Source organism: Larimichthys crocea, chromosome XII (assembly GCF_000972845.2).
Source record: "Larimichthys crocea isolate SSNF chromosome XII, L_crocea_2.0, whole genome shotgun sequence".
Taxonomy (NCBI): Eukaryota; Metazoa; Chordata; class Actinopteri; family Sciaenidae; genus Larimichthys; species Larimichthys crocea.
Genome location: NC_040022.1, coordinates 15,989,778 through 16,009,461, shown reverse-complemented (window position 1 = coordinate 16,009,461; position 19,684 = coordinate 15,989,778). Strand labels below are relative to the sequence as shown.

General features: G+C 38.8%; 1 protein-coding gene across 2 annotated transcripts; it reads right to left on the bottom strand.

Moving 5' to 3' along the window:
• Positions 1-3,389: 3,389 nt before the first annotated feature.
• map2k2b (mitogen-activated protein kinase kinase 2b) lies at positions 3,390-8,841 on the bottom strand. Of its 2 annotated transcripts, none has more exons than XM_019262307.2 (11): positions 8,125-8,841; positions 7,828-8,038; positions 7,586-7,732; positions 7,008-7,085; positions 6,717-6,768; positions 6,330-6,454; positions 5,411-5,609; positions 5,022-5,074; positions 4,847-4,908; positions 4,645-4,690; positions 3,390-4,428 (listed from the first exon to the last, which is right to left on the bottom strand). In XM_019262307.2, exons 1-11 carry the CDS (start codon positions 8,211-8,213, stop codon positions 4,318-4,320), a joined length of 1,173 nt encoding a protein of 390 aa, XP_019117852.1. In that variant the 5' UTR covers positions 8,214-8,841; the 3' UTR covers positions 3,390-4,317. The 2 variants fall into 2 exon arrangements, with proteins under 2 accessions (XP_019117852.1, XP_019117851.1); XM_019262306.2 differs by having other exon boundaries at positions 5,396-5,609; positions 8,125-8,839.
• Between the last annotated feature and the right edge of the window lie 10,843 nt (positions 8,842-19,684).

The window sequence follows — 19,684 nt, the reverse complement described above, 5'->3', positions numbered from 1 at the left end:
TCTCATTTATTGTAAGGTGTCCTTGGGTGACAGAAAGGCGCCTATGAAATAAAATGTATTATTATTATTATCATTATTATTATTATTATTATTACAGTGCCTTGTTTATATGATATCATCTTCATTCTTGTATTTTTAACTATCATAATGCATTCACAATACCCCTTTAGTCCTTTATTTGAGGGAAAAAAACAAACAAACATATGTAGCTACAAATTCTTATGAATACATTCCTGAAAATTGGTCTATATGTATGTATATCATTACCTTTTCAGAACTGGTCCAACAGTTTGAGCTTAGTTTTAGTTTAAGTAGGACAAAAAAACAAAAAAACAAATGCAGTTAGAAAATGCTCCAACATCTGTGAATGAATGAATGAATGTGTGCTTTTATTTAAGTGTGGAAGAGAGAGAGAGAGAAAAAAAAAAGTAATAGTGGAGTGACTTCCTTTTGTCAAACTAGAATAAAAAAAATTGACTTTACAGCATGAGGCAGCATCTTTACTCAAAGAAAAGGCCTGGCTGCTGTTTTTCATGAGTTATACCTTGGTGGTTATGTAAACATGGCTGCAGTTAATGTTAGTGTTTGTTTTGAGACTTTCTAAAGAAAACCTCAACTGGTTTGAGGGGAAACAACCTAAATAACATCTGTGCCGGCCTTTTACGAGAAAACTCAGCCATCCACTTTGTGGTTCACAAACACATACACACACACACGCTCAGCATGCATTGCACACATGCAACTAAAGCTGTATGTCATTAACAGTGGGACTAAATCATGTTATCCTTTTAGAGCTAAATAGATGTATAAAAACGTACCACATGATCAAACAATGCATGCATACAATTGCACTGTTGAAGACAGTTAAGGGTTTAAGGTGGTAAAGGGTACAACTCAGCTCGACTATATTTTTGCAACAGGCTAAGGAGCAATCAGTCAGCGTGAACGGATCAACCTCATTATGACAAAACTGGTTTCATGTCACAGATTCGCTCGTGAAGCTCCTACAGTACACCTGGGGGAAGAAGATGCATGTATCTGCCATGGAAGTGATCATATCGCAGCTCTACACAAAACATCAAACAATGTTTGGTTTGTTGCCTTTTAAAAAATAGGACGAACAACATGGAGGCAAAACAACATCAAGGTTGTACGGTGAGGCACACACAAAAAAAAATCTATATTTAGAGTGGAACTCCATTTTCCTAAACCCCAAGTGCGTACCCTCTTCTCCACCCACTCTTTTCTCGTCTCTTGTTCTTCTTCTAGACAAGCACTATAGCTTTGTAAATGGGTTACCCCCATGCAGCCACCCACGCATCAGGTACAGTATAAAAACCTGGGGCATCCTGTTATGACTTCTGGTTTCCTGTTTCCTGTGAAAAATACAGCCCCCTCTCTCACACACAAACACACTCATGTACTCCACAGCTCATCACACACCAAACAGAGCAGGCCTGGGATCAGCTGCTAAAACCCCAATCCAAATATATATTAGTTTGTGAGTGTTTGTACTTACAATCCTGGCTCCAAACATTTGGGAATGTTGTCAATATAAATATCATACTGCCACTTGGATTCATTAAATGATACGATGGTGTGTTTTCTCTTTTTAGATCTAATATTTTAGCGTATTTTTGACTGGGTATCACAAACAGTGACATTGTTGTGGTCAGTGTTCAGCCCTGTGAAATACACTGCCACATTGTGAGTAAGTCATTATGCTATATGGTGACAAGAACAGCTGTTTTACCCCATTCTTCACAACATTTCATTTGTTTTTATTCCTTGTATACATATCCTCATTTCACATGCCAGGGAGGAAGATGTACAAGTGTCAGGGGACCACTGAAACAGCAATAACAGCAGTGTGTGCTCGTGTGTGAACTCTAGGCCCCCCGTTTGACAAAAATATGAAAATAACACACAGCATGCTTCCACCACCCCACACACACACACACACACAGCTATGATACCTGAGCATCTCTCTCAACAGGGATCATCCACATCACTCTTAATGAGCAGAAATCTCTCCACCTTCCTGCGGTGGCTCTAGCCTGCCATGCTGAATGCTCAGTGACGATGTACACGGTTAATTGTCTTTGGCACAAACTCATCTTCTCTTTTACGCTGTGGATTTTGATGGTGCTCGAACAGAATTTTATCATACTTGTCAAGTACATTTTTCACGTGGGGTTCTCATTTTAAAAAAAATAAAATAATAAATTTTGGGCGTCTGTTGTCATCTCTTTAAAAAAAAAATTGATTGCAGTAAAATCAACATTTCTTCTGTTCAATACAGCCTTTGCGTTCTGCAGACCACTCACTCACTCTTTTTCTTGTTTTTAAAAGCACAATACCACCCTGTTCTTTTTCCTCATTTTTAGCTCATCATCCCCTCCCCCTTTCTTGCAGATTTGAATTCATTAGCAATCAAAGAGCCACTGACAAACGCCCAATCTTAATTACCCTCTCATTTGCATATTTGCATATTAATGACTGCAGACTTTGCTGTTTTTCTGCTGCAGTAGTCCCCCCCCCCCCCCCTCTCCCATCAACATTTCTCAGACTTAGCCACCCCACATGCTGCAACACTACGTCTTTTCTCTGAGCTCAAGGCCTCACACTTTCAAGCCTGAAGTTGACAGACATTCAAGGGAAGACATTTCATTATCACTCCACACACGAGCCAAACAGATGAATCATTGTGCTTGTAATTTAAATGGAGTGCTCATGTATTTCAGGAGGGCTTTAATTCAGTGTCAAGCTCTTGCTTTCAGTCAGTGTACGCATTACTAAACTTGGTTGCAGCCATGTATACACAATAGACCACACACATACAGTACCATGTATATTTTTATATAGTTTCGTAGCACAGTTTGTAATTGTATTAGAAGTCCTCAGTGCATTGCACCTGATATGCTTCCCCCTTCTGGTGAAATGAGTGTAAGACATGTCTGCATGTTGCAATATATACCATTTATTGACAATTATGACTTTGTAAAGATAACACTTAATGATTTTACAATATAAAGCATCTATTTCTTGAAACTGTTAAAGGAGTAAGTACACAAATAGATAAAAGGAGCAAATTGCCCTAATCCTGCCACAACATAGGATGCACTTCAATGGCAAATCCATTTCCTTTCGCTTACATTACAGCAAATACCAAAAATTGTTTCCGCTGAGACTGCTCAGATGTAGCATGTTCAAGAGATAAAAGTAGTCTTGTTACATCAGGTACTGTCCAGGGATGACTTTATAGTATTTCCAAAGCTAGCCTCTGCCCCAACATAACTAATCTGAAGCCATCGGCATTAGAACACATTGAAGACAATGCTTTAAATAAATTAACAACCCCAACATACAAAGAGAGAGCAGAAGGTGCATTTAGGGTTGTAAATTTTTATTATTTTTGGCTTTGACATGAGGGTCATGCTAAAATGTTTTAAACATTGTGCTTCACCTCAAGACATCTCACAATTTGTAGAAACCAGTCACATCGAGAAATGCAAAACCCCCTCCAAAAAAAAACAAAAAAACAAAACAAAAAAAACCCAACAACCTCTTATACTCAATCACCTCTTGCTAACACAGACACGCATAACCCAACCTGTTTTAGTAAAATAAACTTATTCTAACATGTCTCAAATGTGCTCGCATGACACATATAAATTCATATATGTATCTGCCTGTACGTGTACACATGTACAGCTTAACCATGATTGTAATGAATGGGAAGGACAGATGTGCTGTAAGCCTCCGAACACTTCCGAGGAATTCAGACGAGAAAACAGAAAAGCAGAACTTTAAAATAAACGTGTTAGAAAATCACACAGCTATTATATGCATTTTAATTTGCTTATAAGGGATATCTTTTCCAGTCTGTCTGTATGGATGAAGGATGATGGGGGAAGGTTGAACAAATAGCTATAGGGTTTGTTAAGTCAAAAAAAAAAAAAAAAAAGGCCCAAAATCCTGAACTTAACACAAATTAGTGATGACCACGGGTCTCTACGTTGCCAAGAAACTTTGAATATTATTATGTTAATTATGTTGTCATTGATTTAAGAGGAAATATTTATAGATTAAAGGATCCCTGTGTCCAGATTTTCCACAAAAGGTGCAAACTGTAGATACAGTATCTTTCCTAGCATGAGATCATCTGGCTTACATGACAGCAGAGTTCATTTGATAGATGGAGGAGAGTTCAGAGGTTCACCTGAGGGAGGATGTGGCAAACAAAGTGTGTATGTTTATGCAGCAGCTTCTCCATGTTTTTACATGTACATACTGTGTGCATAAGAGAGTGCGTGTTCAGTCTGCAGTACGTGTGGGAGTTCTAGGTTGGTTCAACCCCATCGTTTTACAAAGCCAGCCTGCGAAGTCGACTTCCTCTGCCTCAGACCGCTTGATAAACATATGGTTCTGCAAAAAAATAAAATAAAAAACTCAGAATCACGTACAAATAAGATAACAGGACATTAAAAACTCAATCATTTAAAAAAGGAAGAGAGTTCTCTGCTGCTGACTCTAACTCGAGACCTTCAACCTGTCAGATAATGCACATGTTCTGAGTGCAAATGGACCTGAAGACAAAAGCGGCAGCTTAAATTCAGCTGTAGACTAACTGAGGACACTCACCATCAACATTTTCAAGTCTGCCCTGTCTGCAGGATTCTTGATGAGACTGAAAATAACAGAAGAGAGAGTAATCTTACACAGAGCTTATGGTCACAGCACATTGCATTACATGTTTACATGTTTTAACCTCTTATAGCTAAATACACTCAAAAAAAGATGAGTATATGAAAAAGGTAAGTGAGTAATGCTTTTATTGTCTCACCACTTTGTCACAAAATCTTGGAAATCAGATGTGAAGATGCCATGTGGTAGTTTCGGAGGGGGCTGGAATACAGAAAAGTTAATTAACATCTAATTTTGTTACCAAGAGACACCTTCCTGATTTTATAAGAATGACAATCTGTGGTTGGTCTTTGACCATATTCTCAGATTCTTACCTCATTTACTATGTAGTCTAGTAGTTCAAAGATGGCCATTGCAGGACCATGACCTGGAAAAATTAGCAAAGGTAAATGTGTTTTATGTTCAACATTTCAAGCAAAACACACAGCACCAATTTTATTTTATAAATGACGTTCCAAATGTAATTTAATTTGAAAAATTTGATTCCCATAGCAGGTTTATAGTTTTCTACTAATGGGAACGGATGAATCAAAGCGTTAAAAGGAAATGCAAACCATCTCCACAACAGCAGCAGCAGCAGGTGAGAACTAAGAGAAAACTGCCACCTAGCGCTGCCTGAATGCAAAGTTACCTTTTGCTGTTGAAAATAACTATCTAACAACATTGTTAACGTGTGTGCATTGCTCACCGCTGACAGGTCTACCTGGTGGTCTGGGTCTGGGTGAAGTGCTGTGCATCTCTCTCTCACTACCATCCAAGATGGGACGTCCAAATATGGCCTCTAGTTCTTTAGCATCTGGAGGAGGGATGGGGAAGCGTCCGATTGACAGCTCCACAAGGGACAAACCCATACTCCACACATCCGACTGCACGGAATAGTGGGTCCCCTGCAATCTCTCCGGCTACACAGCCAAACATAAAGAACATGCACGAAAGTCAACAAGGAACAACAATGTGAACTCAAATGGCTCAAATACGATACAGTTCTGCCGTTACATTTGATAAGAATTAGGCAAAATTATAAAATTCTACATTACAAAAAATATGAGATTTAAAAAATATATATATTTTTAATTTAATTGGTTGATAATATTTTAATATTTTAATACACTGAAGGATGGGAACGGTTCATTTGAATAGCCACAACAAACTAACACTGCGAGGCATCTGGAATCCATTTTACCAGGCTTCAAGTTATGCAGTTGTGTGTCTGAGCACAATAGCATCCTCTGAGAAACTAGTGACTAGCTGCCAGTAGTTTGTTAATAGGTGTGAGGTCTGGTTTAAAGCTAGGTGTGTGTGGCAACGTGTGTGAGAACTTACTGCTGCTAAAGTAATTTATTCATTGAAAGAAGAGCACAGAACAGCATTGGAGTCCCCCCCCCATTGGAAAATATGTTTTCTCTTTTTTCTTCCAACAGTCTTCAATGAGATTTTAATTATGGATTGTTAATTTAGTTGTATTTATTTTTAAAGCGCTTTCTCTTCTCTACACACTTTCCAACAATGACCTTGCCATTGGTTCTGTGTAACAAACCATGTGGCGCGGTCAGGTTAACAACAAACGAGTCAAAGTTAGACACAAAGGCAAACAGATCAGAGTGACGTGAGGACCAACATACCGACATGTAGGATCTTGTTCCAACAAAGGAATTGGCCATTGAGTCTATGAGCTGCCCGCTTACGCCGAAGTCACACAACTTGATCTCCCCACGCAAGTTCACTAGTATGTTTGAAGGCTTCACATCTGGAAGTAAAAAGGATGTTTTCAAAAGCTCCTAAGGAACTATATTTACCCAACCATTGTACTGACTACATTTTCAGTATCTTTGGCAGAGCACCACATGTATGGGTATGGGTTAATATTTATTATCTGCTGTAAAGCACTTTGGTACACAGAAAGGACTGTTGTAAAGGGCTGTATAAATAAAGTACATTTACATTTAATATATGTAATGAATCCACCCTGCTATTGTGCATTATGCCATACAGAAAGAAAAAACGAGTACCTCTATGCATGATTTGGTGTTTTTCTCTTAGGTATGCAAGGCCTCTCAAAACCTGTTTCAGAAAGAGGAGAAATTACGAAAAGTCAGTTTTTGTAAAAAACCTTAAGGTGAGCACAATGATTTAAAAAAACAAGAAACCAGGACTGTTACAAATGTCTGTATATTAAGTCCACTGTTTTGTCTTTTCAGCTCAACAAAGTAAAAACAAAGAGTTGGGTGACCATTGTTTCATTAATACCAATTATATAATATCATATAATATTACAGTAAAAAAGATAACCACACACTTACAGCAATGCTAACTTTGCCAAGAATCTCTTCAGGGATCCTCTTTGCTTCTTTCAGCACCTGGTCCAGAGATCCTCCATCCTGCACAATTAAATGAGGCAACAAAGAATACAACAGGTCACAATACAGATTTCTCAAAGCACATCCTGTGTAAAATAACGATATTTTGAAAAGATTGCTTCATATCCGTTATTGTAACGATCATTTGGCAGATGCTTTTGTCTAAAGCGAGGTACTATCCAAGCCACAATAGATCAAGGAGAATTTAAGATCAGCATTTGAACTATTTTATGAGTGGTGATTAATAATAAGCTTATTTACTTTTGAAAAAAAAGAAATATGGTGCTGACACATGTACATATTAAAAGGCCCTGGATGATCTGCTACTTTTTCCTTTATTCACTGTAATGATCCCTGAAATATGCAAAGAAACTAGTACTCTAAGTCAGCTAAAGGTTTTCTGAGCCTGACACTCAGCATGGGTGCATCAAGATAATTCCCCTGTGAGGGATAAGTTGATCAATACATAAATACTCCTAATATCTTAACCAGCCACCCACTCACACACACGGTTCACTTACCATGTGCTCCATACAGATGCTGATCTCTCCGTCGCTGTAAAATGCTCCGTAGAAGCCCACGATGTAGGGAGAGTTACACTCATGCAGCACCTGAAGCTCTCGGATGATCTGGTTTCTGATAGCAGGTTTGATTTCAAGGTGAATGAGCTGAAAGAAACAGAAAAAAAAAGAATCGTTGTGTGTTTTAAATGGCACCGGGTCAACATGCTGTCATCAATGTCACTGTGTATTTGTAAGCTCACCTTTCTGGCCATGATTATTCCTGAAGGTTTGTGGCACTCCTTGTTGACCACTCCTCCGTTGCCTGCGCCCAGCTCGCAGATACGATGGAAGTCGTCGTCTCTCATCTCACCTACCTTGGCCTTCTGGGTGAGGAAAGCTTCTAACCTTTTCTTCTGTTGTTCGTCCAGGTCCAACTCTTCCAATATCTTTTTAAGTGCTTCTAAATTGGCCCTGAGAGAATGGACAGAGAACAGGAGTAAAGCATCTTTCACATGACATATTCGCAGGATGTTAATAAGGTCAGTAGAGGAACTCACTCAGATGTAACATCAGAGTTGGTGGAGGTGGATAACCCATCACCAGGAGGAGCAATGCTTAAGGGCACTGGTCTCTTCTTTGGAGCCATGCTCACTCGTGGATAAAATATGAGCTGACACTAAGTTTAAACACTCTCCACGTGGACGTTTCTGGCTGGTAAGGTGTAGATGTTACCTGGACTAGCTGCCGGTGATCAGATCGGACAGGTAACCTGGTTAAATATGGCCTCAGACTCTCTGAGAGTGGGGCAGTGTAACGCTAACGTTAGCTCGTTATGGCTAATGTTAACTTAGCTCGATTAGTTGTTTTTTAAATTGCTGAGACGTGACGGACAACAATTGGCATCACGGACACTGGCTTTTTTAAACGTACACACGTTGGACTAACTAGCTACAACGTAAGGGCAAGCAGAATATTTCCAGAGCCATCACTAGCTGCACTTCACGTTAGCTGGCGGGCTAACTTCATCTGCCTGCACCGCTTTTAACGCGAGCTGACGCTGCCTCCGCACGGCTGTTTAAAACCAGAAACGAGCAGCCTAAACAAGGGCTGCAGTGTCCGCCACTTTATCCCTGTCTCCCCGACGGCAGGTGTGTGTGGTTGCTGCAGGCAGACACCGGGTCCCAGTATATCAGCAGCAGAGGTGGGGGCGCGGCGCAGCACAGCGGCCCAGCAGCACTCGTACACTGCCCGGATCAACTGTGCGGCAAATCTCGCGAGATTTCAGATGTTGACAGTCAGCTGTGTAGTAGTAACGACCATAGACATATATACATAGACGCCGCATTGAGCGCTGAATCGTACGTAAACGGCGCCGCCATATTGGTTCGGGCAGATCTGCCCGTAAACTAATACAAGGAAATGGACTGAACTTCATAAAGCGCCTTTCTACAAAGTTCTTCAAGTTAATGTCTCTTATACACCCATTCACACACACACTAATATATCTGGGAAACAAACAGGCACCAAAAAGAACGTATGTAACTTTGTGATGATTATAAATGTTTACTCCTTATGTAAGCACCAAACCAACGTATGTATTTTTCTAATGCTGAGTGTTTACAGCTACTAATGTGTGTAACACTGTTACTGTGATGATAAATATTTAAATATTTATATTTAACATTTAATCTGTGTCTATAATAACCAGATCCTGAAATGTAGATGTCAGATGAGGGTTTTCTGAATAAAGAGCACTAACGTGTACATACATACACATACACACACACACACACACACACACACACACACATATATATATATATATGTGTGTGTGTGTGTGTGTGTGTGTGTGTGTGTGTGTGTGTGTGTGTGTGTGCTCTTTATTCAGAAAACCCTCATGTCACATCTACATTTCAGGATCTGGTTATTATAGACACAGATTAAATGTTAAATATAAATATTTCAATATTTATCATCACAGTAACAGTGTTACACACATTAGTAGCTGTAAACACTCAGCATTAGAAAAATACATACGTTGGTTTGGTGCTTACATAAGGAGTAAACATTTATAATCATCACTTTAAAAGTTACATACATTGTTTTTGGTGCCTGTTTGTTTCCCCAGATATATTAGTGTGTGTGTGAATGGGTGTATAAGAGACATTAACTTGAAGAACTTTGTAGAAAGGCGCTTTATGAAGTTCAGTCCATTTCCTTGTATTAGTTTACGGGCAGATCTGCCCGAACCAATATGGCGGCGCCGTTTACGTATCGCGACCAACGACCAACCCGCTCAATGCGGCGTCTATGTATATATGTCTATGGTAACGACGTGCAAACGTGTTATGTAACGACCCAATTCTGCACACGTATTAAAAACCCTGACAACAAGGTTTATCTGTCCTCCCTCTGCTATATGCTGCGACCTTGATTCATTGTCTACAGCCTATTTTAATTGTACATCTATCTATCTATCTATCTATCTATCTATCTATCTATCTATCTATCTATCTATCTATCTATCTATCTATCTATCTATCTATCTATCTATTTGAAACATGAAAAGTATTCATGTAAATCATGTTTTTCCACCTTAATAATGTCCATGTTTAAGACAATAAACCACAAAAACATCCAGTTTTATGTGAAGAGTGTGTCCTAAATCTACTGTAAACTATGATAGGTTATGATATTTCATGTGGAAAGATGGATGTCCGAGGGTATGACTGTGATGTATTTTTAACACTTGTAAAGCGTTTAAGAAAATGCATGGTGAGAGCACAATTTTCACTAAAATAATAAATGTATAACATTTTGACACAGGATCATTCTATATGTTCCTCCATATGCAGGATGTAATGTACTTTAGTTTTGCAAATTCTCCAATAAATTTTGAATTAATCAAATAATCAGCAAAACCTGTGACTTTTTGTGCCTTCTCAGGTCTGCAGCCCTGGGGGAGCAGGCCACTGTACCTCTTATACCTGCTATAAACACCGTGAGAGAAAACCGCTCTGCTCCTCGGTTGTAGTAGTTGTAGTTGAGTAAAAGTTATTGTAAAAGTTCATAGTTGTCATGCTATAATGTGAAATGTTGTGGCATGTGTGGCAATTTATTTTCATTCAGAAAAGTGCAGCAGTGGAACTGTTAAAATTCCCCCATCTTGCAATGCTGAGAAATCCTTTAAACAAACCTGAAACCAAAAATGTTTTTCATATATTCTGCTAACAAACAAATAAGTAGGACCAAAGATAACAAAACAGAGAAAATGTAACTCAGCTACCTCTTAACACTGTTACAAAGATGGCAAGAAGAAGAAGAAGGAGAAGGCTGCTTAAAATGCTTTTGTCTTTTGATCACTCTTGCTGTGTGATTTTCTTTCAGCAGAGGGCACTCGTGATCAATCATTTCTTTACAGTACATCCCTCAGTTGTGTCTGACTGAGCTGTGGTTGTTTCCTTTAGACAGCAGCAGCTTTATGGAAGGAGCAAAGAAAAGAGGAGTTAGAATGCATATTATCACAAACAAAGACATAAAGCTGTCATTCAATTGGCTTGATGCACTAATAATCATAGTAACTTTATATAAAATCCTGTCACAAGATTGCCTTAGTTTTATAGGAATGCACTATCAAATACATACCTGATGATCACTTTAGCCGAGCTTTCTGTTGCTGGCAGCAACGTGTTAGCATTTATAATGCCCATTGTGCCAAAAATAATGTGTGGCAGGATCTCGCTGTACACACCTGCAAACAGAATAAAAGGCATTTGAATTAAAATTGTCAATGATCAGATCAAATCAGTCATAGGACTTTTTTAAAATTATTTTTTACAGAAGACATTTTGTCATGTCACAGCAGCAAAGGAACATTTGTAAATAACAAAATGAATGACGGCTGAATTCCATTCAGATGTCTCAGTTTCAGGGTCCTGGTATAGTACATGCAGGCCCCCTGTCACACTGTCATGTGTCAACATCTTAATGTTATTAGACACCAGTGTGCTTTGACAAGTCAGATTATCTGCTTTAAAAAAGGTCTATTAATATGCAGTCACTTAAAACACAAATAAAACCAAAGTGTTCAGACTAACTAAGGCCAAACAGGTTGTAGATCAGGGGAAACATATCAAACTTGTAAAAAAAAAAAAATTGCCATCGCTATTGTGCACCTGTGCTTTTCTTTTTTGCTTAAAAGCAAAATGCTGTCAAGTGCAATGCATGAAAGAACAACAAGCAAACACAACAGGTAAGTGCAGAATGTAAAGAAAATTTTCCTGTCAATGTGTTGCAGTACTGTCTGACAAAAAGCCAAATAGTTTTTACATTTGTTGGATTTCGAAGTGGGCCATGACAGAAAAGGTTTGGGCAAGCTTCAGTCCAGAATCCTTTATGGCGGCTACAGTGTAACACAAGCCAAGCCTGGACCTGATTAATCTTAAATTTAACAAGAGCCTGGCCCTGTGGCCCCTGTGGCGAGTTAAAATAAGCTCTCTTGGAGACAGCAAAGGCAAGGAGGGCTCTAATATAATCAGTGTTATATTTATATGTGCTTAGATCTGTTCAGTAAAATATATGAATATATAATACTGTGGTGAAAACCAATAAATGATCACATGATATTTGTTTACTAGTAGAGCTCCACTCCTGTAATATGGCCGCGCAGGCGCAGAACAGCGACACACAGCAAGTTTCCTTTCCGTCAAGATGGAGGCGACGCTAACGAAAACGGTGATTCATTCATCTCGTATCGTGTCTCGTGTTTGTGTATCATAACATATCAGGTATGGAATTAATCTGCAGATGCTCCGGTTCAAGTTGAGGCCAAACTTTCCTTTGGCTGTGAGCTTTTGAGCTAGGACAAAGCCCAAAATGTGGCCTCCAACAGACGCAGGTAAGCACTGTTTTTAGCCTAGCAGTTGTTGATAATTTGCGGCTCCTACTGGCCGGTTAGAAAACTGCAGTCACAATATAAAACAATAAGTTTTAAATGTTACGTGGTTCTTTTGAATTTAAAATCAGCTGTTTAAAAATGGTCAAGTTATTTCTGTGCTTTCTTTTTTATTAGCCTTCTACTGTGCCAGTTGCTTTATATGACTCATTGTTTTAAGTTCCCATTTTTAATTTAACATTACATTGAATTGCTGGAGCATCCCATAGTCACTGATTTAACAGAATCCAATCCGCTGGATGACTCTGGGGTTTGCACTATCCTAATAACAACAGCAGACCGCTGGATGCATAAATCATACGTGACACAAAGTTTGTCAAGCTTTGGCTACTGCTCATGCAAGAGCCACCAGTGGATAAGAGTTGACAAGACTGTCAGGTTTTTCCAAAAAAAAAAAAAAAAAAAGGACCAGTTACTTTTAATTCTCAAAAGTCAATAGGAAGCCAGTGTGTTTGTAATATATTACTTTTAGCAGTAATAAAGTAATACAATGGTTATTTCAGTTGATATTATGTTCTTCATCTTTATTTGTCAGTGGCTGATTCATTAATTGTGACCCTTTCCAGAATGTACTTTTTACACTTTTTACACTTTTTACAGCAACTCAAAGATTTTGAGTTGCTGTCGTTCATAATCTGGTTTTGCTGCTCCGGCCCACTTGAGGTCAGATTGGGCTGTATGTGGCCGGTGAACTAAAATGATCTACAGCGTGGCTACTTATTTTTCTGACATTTCTCTCTTTCTCTCTCTCTATTGCTCTCTCTGTGGTTACAAGTACACAAATAGAACTACAAAATCAGAACGAACCAAAAAAAATAAAAATAAATAAACACTCGCCAATGTAGATCACATAAGGACACATGATGTTGCCTATGTGTGCAGCTGTGGAGATGACCCCAGTGAAAAACAAATAGATGAAGCAGTAAGCACTAGGGGTGGTTGGAAATATTTCAAATCAGAAGCTTTCCCTGGGAATTATGAATATTTGTGGGAATTATGAATATACATTCATATACCAAGTTCTGCCTCCTCCACCCGACCTTTCTGCAAAAGCTGACGTGGAGACTCTGGAATCACCCTGACCAGAAAGAGTTAAATCTGTTGAACATATAAAAAAAAAAGAAAAACAAACATTTTACGCCTGTAACAGCTGGTTTTGCGCTGAACCATAAAAACCCAAGAAGACAGGAAGGAGAGGAGACAGACAGGTTTACGATACATTTAAAACAGGGTCTGATTGCATAAAGACAGACACTCATCAGCACTGAGAACTGATTTAACCAGCTTAATCTAGTTGCCATGGTACTGACAGAGGTGCATTCACCTCAGGCTCATTAAATTCAATCAATCGAGTTTATTTCAGCATATTTTATATACAACCTACATATGATTGGCGGATGCAGTCCTGGGCAGTAACCTGATTTAGATCCTGAGCCTCTCATTGCTCTCCTGGTGTATCAGGAACCTTCTTATTGACCGCAGCACACTGTTATCTGTGTGGTAAGGATCCTGAATGATTCTCCTGGACTGTTCTCGAGAGCACCACTTGTTGTATGTTCAGCTAAGCGAACTACTCTCTGCAGGGCCTTGAGGTCTTGTTCGGTGCCGTGTCCAGCAGGGGACTCAAAACACAGCCCTGGGGTGTTCTGGCTCCATATCTACAACGTGAATTAGGTGTTCAGTTCCAGGTCCTTGAGCTTTGTGGCCAACTGGGAGGGAAACTATGGTGTTAAATGCTGAACTGTAGTCATTGGACAGAAATCTCACACAGCTTCCTTTCTTTTCCAGGTGGGACAGGGTAGTGTGGACGATATGTGTTATGGCTTCATCTGTTAGGACAGGTTGATGGGTTTTATTAACCAGCAGGGTACTTTTATAGAGGTCCTGGGTTTGTGTAGCTATTTTTGAACAAATATATTAGTTGCTATATGACATAATCAAAGCAATTCAGATAATCAGAATTAAACATGATTCATGTGTAAATTTCATAGCATGATCAAATAAAGTTACAAACCAGATACAATTCTTGGCATTGGGACCACTCATCATGAGATACAATACAATTAAATGCAGTAAAACGTGAATTTAAATAGAACAGGGTATGTGCATAACAAGACACTAACATGTGACAGATCATTAGCATTTATTATCAATGACTTACCACCACATTGGGATCAATAGGAAGCTAGGGATGGCACAAGCAACCAAAAGCATTCTCCAACTTGGTAGAAAGTAGGCAGAAAGCAGCAACAAGGCGTATCCAATGCCAAAACGTAGACTGTGGTCCAACAGACTCCAGGTCACCCTGGTAGACTTCAGCATCTCAGACCCTGACCAAGAAGAGGATGAGGCAAACATTAAAGTACTGTATATAGAAAACTGTCTGCAGCCATAGCTTGTCACCCATCATTAGAGATAGGGACTCTTGTCTGCATGTCTCACCCAGTAGGAGTGATGTGATGTGTCCTCTAAGGCAGTTGAGCATACAGGACATGACCCAATTGACAGAGGATCATGGTGAAAAACCCGCTTTCTGCCTAACCTGTAAGACAACACAGAAACATGAAATCAACAGAGCATGTGCAAGCTGCACCGAGTATTTCACTTTGATAATGTAGTAATTCTTCTCTTCTTTCTCTTTCTGTAATCTCCTCATTTGTTCTGACTGTTGCTGCTAACACCACAGGCATCAGTGAAAACCACAAAAACAGCAATTCATGTAAAATGTATTATAATTAGAGCTTAAAGTCAATTAATCGATTGAAACAAAATTTCTCAGCAGTTGTCTTTTTTAAAAATCCTAATATCCTCTAGTTCCAGCTTCTCAATGAGAAGAAATGCTGTTTTTTCTCGTCATACAGTATATCTACAATAATTGGATATCTTTGGGTTTTGATGAATGACAGATGAATTCAGTATTTATATTTTAACACTTCATGGCCAAATTATTCAATTCATTATTCAACAATCAGTAGATTAATTGCTAATATAAATAATCTAAGTATAATGAAATACTGTATGAACTGCTTTAAACACACAAGGTATTTAGAAATTCTTGAAACTACACAAGAAATCTGATTTTAGATAATCTCTTTCTGTGTGACACAGACCTTAAACACATTTGGTAGTTAATTCTGACAAAAACACTTTTATTACATCCTGAAAAAGGGGCTAAAATTGTGTTCCAGTTTCTGTGTCTGCGTCTGTCTGTGTTTTATTCAATTATTTTTAGATTTTTATTTTCCTACTCAAGCATATCTCTTTTTGGTATGTCATGAATTATTTACTGATTTGTCGATACACGCAAATACAAGTACAATTTCAAAGTGCTTCAGTAGTTTCTATTTTATACAGTTTACTTCTACTCCAACTCTAGACAAAGCTACTATCACAACTTCAATTAGATAGCATTTTTTATACATTGCCTGTCCAGTTAAAAAGATTAAGGTAAGGTGTACCTTTAGTTGAGAAAATACTCTAAAGAAACAGTTTACCTTACATTTCAGTGCAGTCTTGCTACTTATGCTGAAGTAAAGGATCTGATACTTCTTCCACCATGGCTTACCAGTCTGAGACGTGACCACTAATAGAGGATCCAATCAGGACTCCTACAAAGAATAAGCATTATTGCACACCAGATCCCACTGTAAGAGAGCAGGGGAAAAGACGATCATTCAGGTCAAAAGACAAATTTCAGATATATCTGACGTCACAATGAAAGTACACAATGTACAGAATGAGAGGCCGACCTCAGACACAATAGTGGAGGTGAATCTGTCAGTGCTGAACACCGTTGTGTTCCAGCTTCCATCCAGTTTATATTGGGAACAGCTGTTCCGCTGCACATCTGTGCCGGTACGCGTGGAGTGGATCGACACTTTGCACTGATTATCGGCTGTGCCCGAAACAAAAATCATGATCATCCTCCATATCCGCACTGAACTGTACTTAAACCAAGCAGAACAATCATGGAAAAATGAAAGACTCTGTAACCTCCCAGAAAAGGTGTAATACACACCCATCAAACAGGTAGTTTGGCCCGATTGGAGTGTAGTTCATTTGTTTGTCTGTGTATGTGTGTGAAGTCACATTGGACAATAATGTAAAAGGTACTAATTTTTACATGAAGTATAAAGTATACAAATAATATTATTAGATCGTTGATATCAATCTATTAATTTTAATCTGAAATAATCTTAAGTAATCTAAATCTATTACAATTATTTTAGCCGTAAAATAAAGTATAAAAGTATTTCTTTCTGAAATGTGGTCAAATAGACATGAAATGGAAACACCTTAAAATGTAACTAATGTACAGAACTTGATTAAATGAGTTAATATTAAAACATATTAAAAACATGACCTGTGATATAGTGAAACTTTTAAGTTCTGAGATGTAAAAAGTATTATAAAATCAAAACAGTCAAGTAAATCCAGTAATGAAGAACAAATGTTCGCAAGTTGAAACAGACAGAAGATACAACAGAAACAGAGGCGGAAACATCTATAAGAATAAATTAATAAATACAGTTTAAATTGGGATTTACAAATATCACTGACAGTACACAGAAGGAGCCAAAAAATCTGTTGGTAGCTGTGTGTACACCCACCACAAGATGGTGCAACACAGCACAAAATAGTCAGTGTATGGTGATACAAAAGGGAAACTGTCTCTCCAGATATGTTTCAGTATACAGTATGTTTCCCTGGAATGAGGTCAGGTCTCTTATATTTAAAGGTTGTGATTAAATGCTGCAATGTAAAAAAATAAATAAATAAATAAATTTTAAAAAAGCCAAAACTTCCTGTATTCACAATGCAACTGATAAATGTCACAATGTGCTTAAAGTATCAGCAGTAAAATGACTCATTCTGCAGCAAACCGGTTCCTGTGAATGATATACAACATTATTAGACTGCTGATGCACACTGGTACTGTATTTAAAATGTCCCTTATGTAAAAGTAAAGTAAAGAAGCATCAGCAATAAAATGTGCTTGAAGTAGGTCTATATAAAGTATACGAATAATAATATTAGATCATGAATATTGATTTATTAATCTTAAGCAATCATAATCTATTACATTTATCATAGCCCTAAAATAAAGGTGAAAATTGAATTAAAGTACAGAAGTGATTAAATGAGTGAATATTAAAACATATTAAAACATAAAAATACTGAACTGTGATTATATTAAATACACTTTATTGTGTAGTTAATCTTTTTTTTTACCCTCTCCTAAAAACATTTTAATGACCTATCATTAATAATTAATATGTATAAGATAACTGAAATTAAAATTATTATTTTAAAATGTGATTCGAAATCTTGTAAATTCCAATGAAATAATCATCCATATTTAACAGTTTAAAATGTTTTAAAAATGCTTTTGATTGATTCATTCGGGGATGTTGACTGAATCTCAGTGGACTTGCTGCAGACCTGCACAGAAAAGTGTCCACCAGCTGTTTAAACAAGCCGAGTAACATCACGCCGCCTGCTCGGTACATCCACAGTGACCCCTCTCTCTCCTCCCGGACGCCACACCTTGCCATTCTTCGGCCAGTGCTGTTACCATAGCAACGCCTCTCTCTGACCAGCAGCATGGCAATGCCCTCTGACTCCCCAGGAGAGGTGACCTTTGGTCCTGAGGGTCATCAAACTGGGTCAGGGGGTCAACTCTTGCTGGAAGACAGTAAAAGCACTTCACTGATTGGCTATCATTTGCCCTTTCCATACCCTCATCTATGTAATTGGCGTATTGACCAAATGGCCCTTTGTACATTGTTAGCATCACCTTATTCAGTTTATAGGACAAAGCGTAGTGTTGGAGGGTGGTGTATTTATGTGCTTGCTTATTTTTTTTTGTGAAGGTGCGTTTGTACAGTAAGGTTGATGAGAATGTAACTTTGCTCCATCGTGCCTCCACCTCTGATTCACAGAGGAGGTTCATCAAATATTGGACCACTTTAAAGGTTCAACTTTGGTGAAGAGAGCTGGATAAGTAAGCTGCTGCTGTAGGGTGGATGATAGGGAAACCCCCTCCGTCCATTTTCTCTTCTCCCTCCTGAAGATCTATGCCTCGCAGGCCCATCACTTGTCAATATCTCTACATTAATTTGAGAGACTGCGTGGCAGCGGGGACACTGGGGGGTGGGGGAGATGCTCTCTAAGCAGGTAGAGGGAGGCATGGGTGGGGGGAGCGGTGGCACACAAGGAGACAAGGACATAAGAAGGAGAGAGCCATGAGGGAGGAGGAGTGAGAGGAAAATGAGGAAATTGAAGTGGGACGAGGGATGGGAGAGCGTGGGTGAGAAAGAGTAGCAGGACAAAGAGGTTTGCCGATTATACATGGCTTCCCTCAGATATCTAAAGGCCTCTCCGTTTGTCCAAATGAGCCCTGAAGTCAGCAGGAACCGTAATGATAATGGCTGTTTGAGAGCTGATCCCCAGTGTGAGGAGAATCCATCATTCTCCAGCTTCAAATCTCAGAGAACGGAGAGCACAATGGTGATGCATGGCAGGAAAATCTGTGTGTTTTTATTGCGATGCAGCACCGGATCCTTGAACTACCGCAAGATTTCTGGTATATGGGAGCTGACAATAAAAATGATGGCTTGTTCAATAACCATCCTCTTCTCTATTACCCTGACATCCGTCCTTTGGGCACTGTGGTATTTTCAAGGACCAAGTGACCCTTGACCTCTCACCCCCTCAGGTCCAGATTACACCAGGGAGCAACAAACGTTGCAACACCATGACCTCTTTCCTTCCTGGTGACACACATAACAAAGACACCTGCACACAGATACACACACACACACGGTGTCGTCTTTTTGTGTCAACTAATTTCATTAACTCACACTTTGTTATTGTTGTTTTCTTTTTGTTTTTTTAAAGAGTTTTCTCTCTGTATTCATTTTTCATACTCTAATAACTTGTCCATGAGGAGGCCTAAGGGACGGGGATAGCTAATAGTCATGTTTGTCATCATCTCATTATTTCCACAAGCTCTTATATCATTTCACTGCTTAAAGCTCCAAACAGATATGTATCGGATGTTGGATGCGACACATTTGTCTTTTTGCAAGCCCCCCAAAAATTCACGACAAAAGTACGCTGAAGTTGGCAGCGTTTGTTTCTTTTCCTGCTTTTTGTCTGCA

Coding starts and splice junctions, on each gene's coding strand:
- map2k2b (XM_019262306.2), bottom strand. CDS start 8,213: ATGGCTCCAAAGAAGAGACCAGTGCCCTTAAGCATTGCTCCTCCTGGT. Junction 8,039..8,124: donor AACTCTGATGTTACATCTGA/GTGAGTTCCTCT, acceptor CCATTCTCTCAG/GGCCAATTTAGAAGCACTTA. Junction 6,769..7,007: donor TTGGCAAAGTTAGCATTGCT/GTAAGTGTGTGG, acceptor TTTCTGAAACAG/GTTTTGAGAGGCCTTGCATA.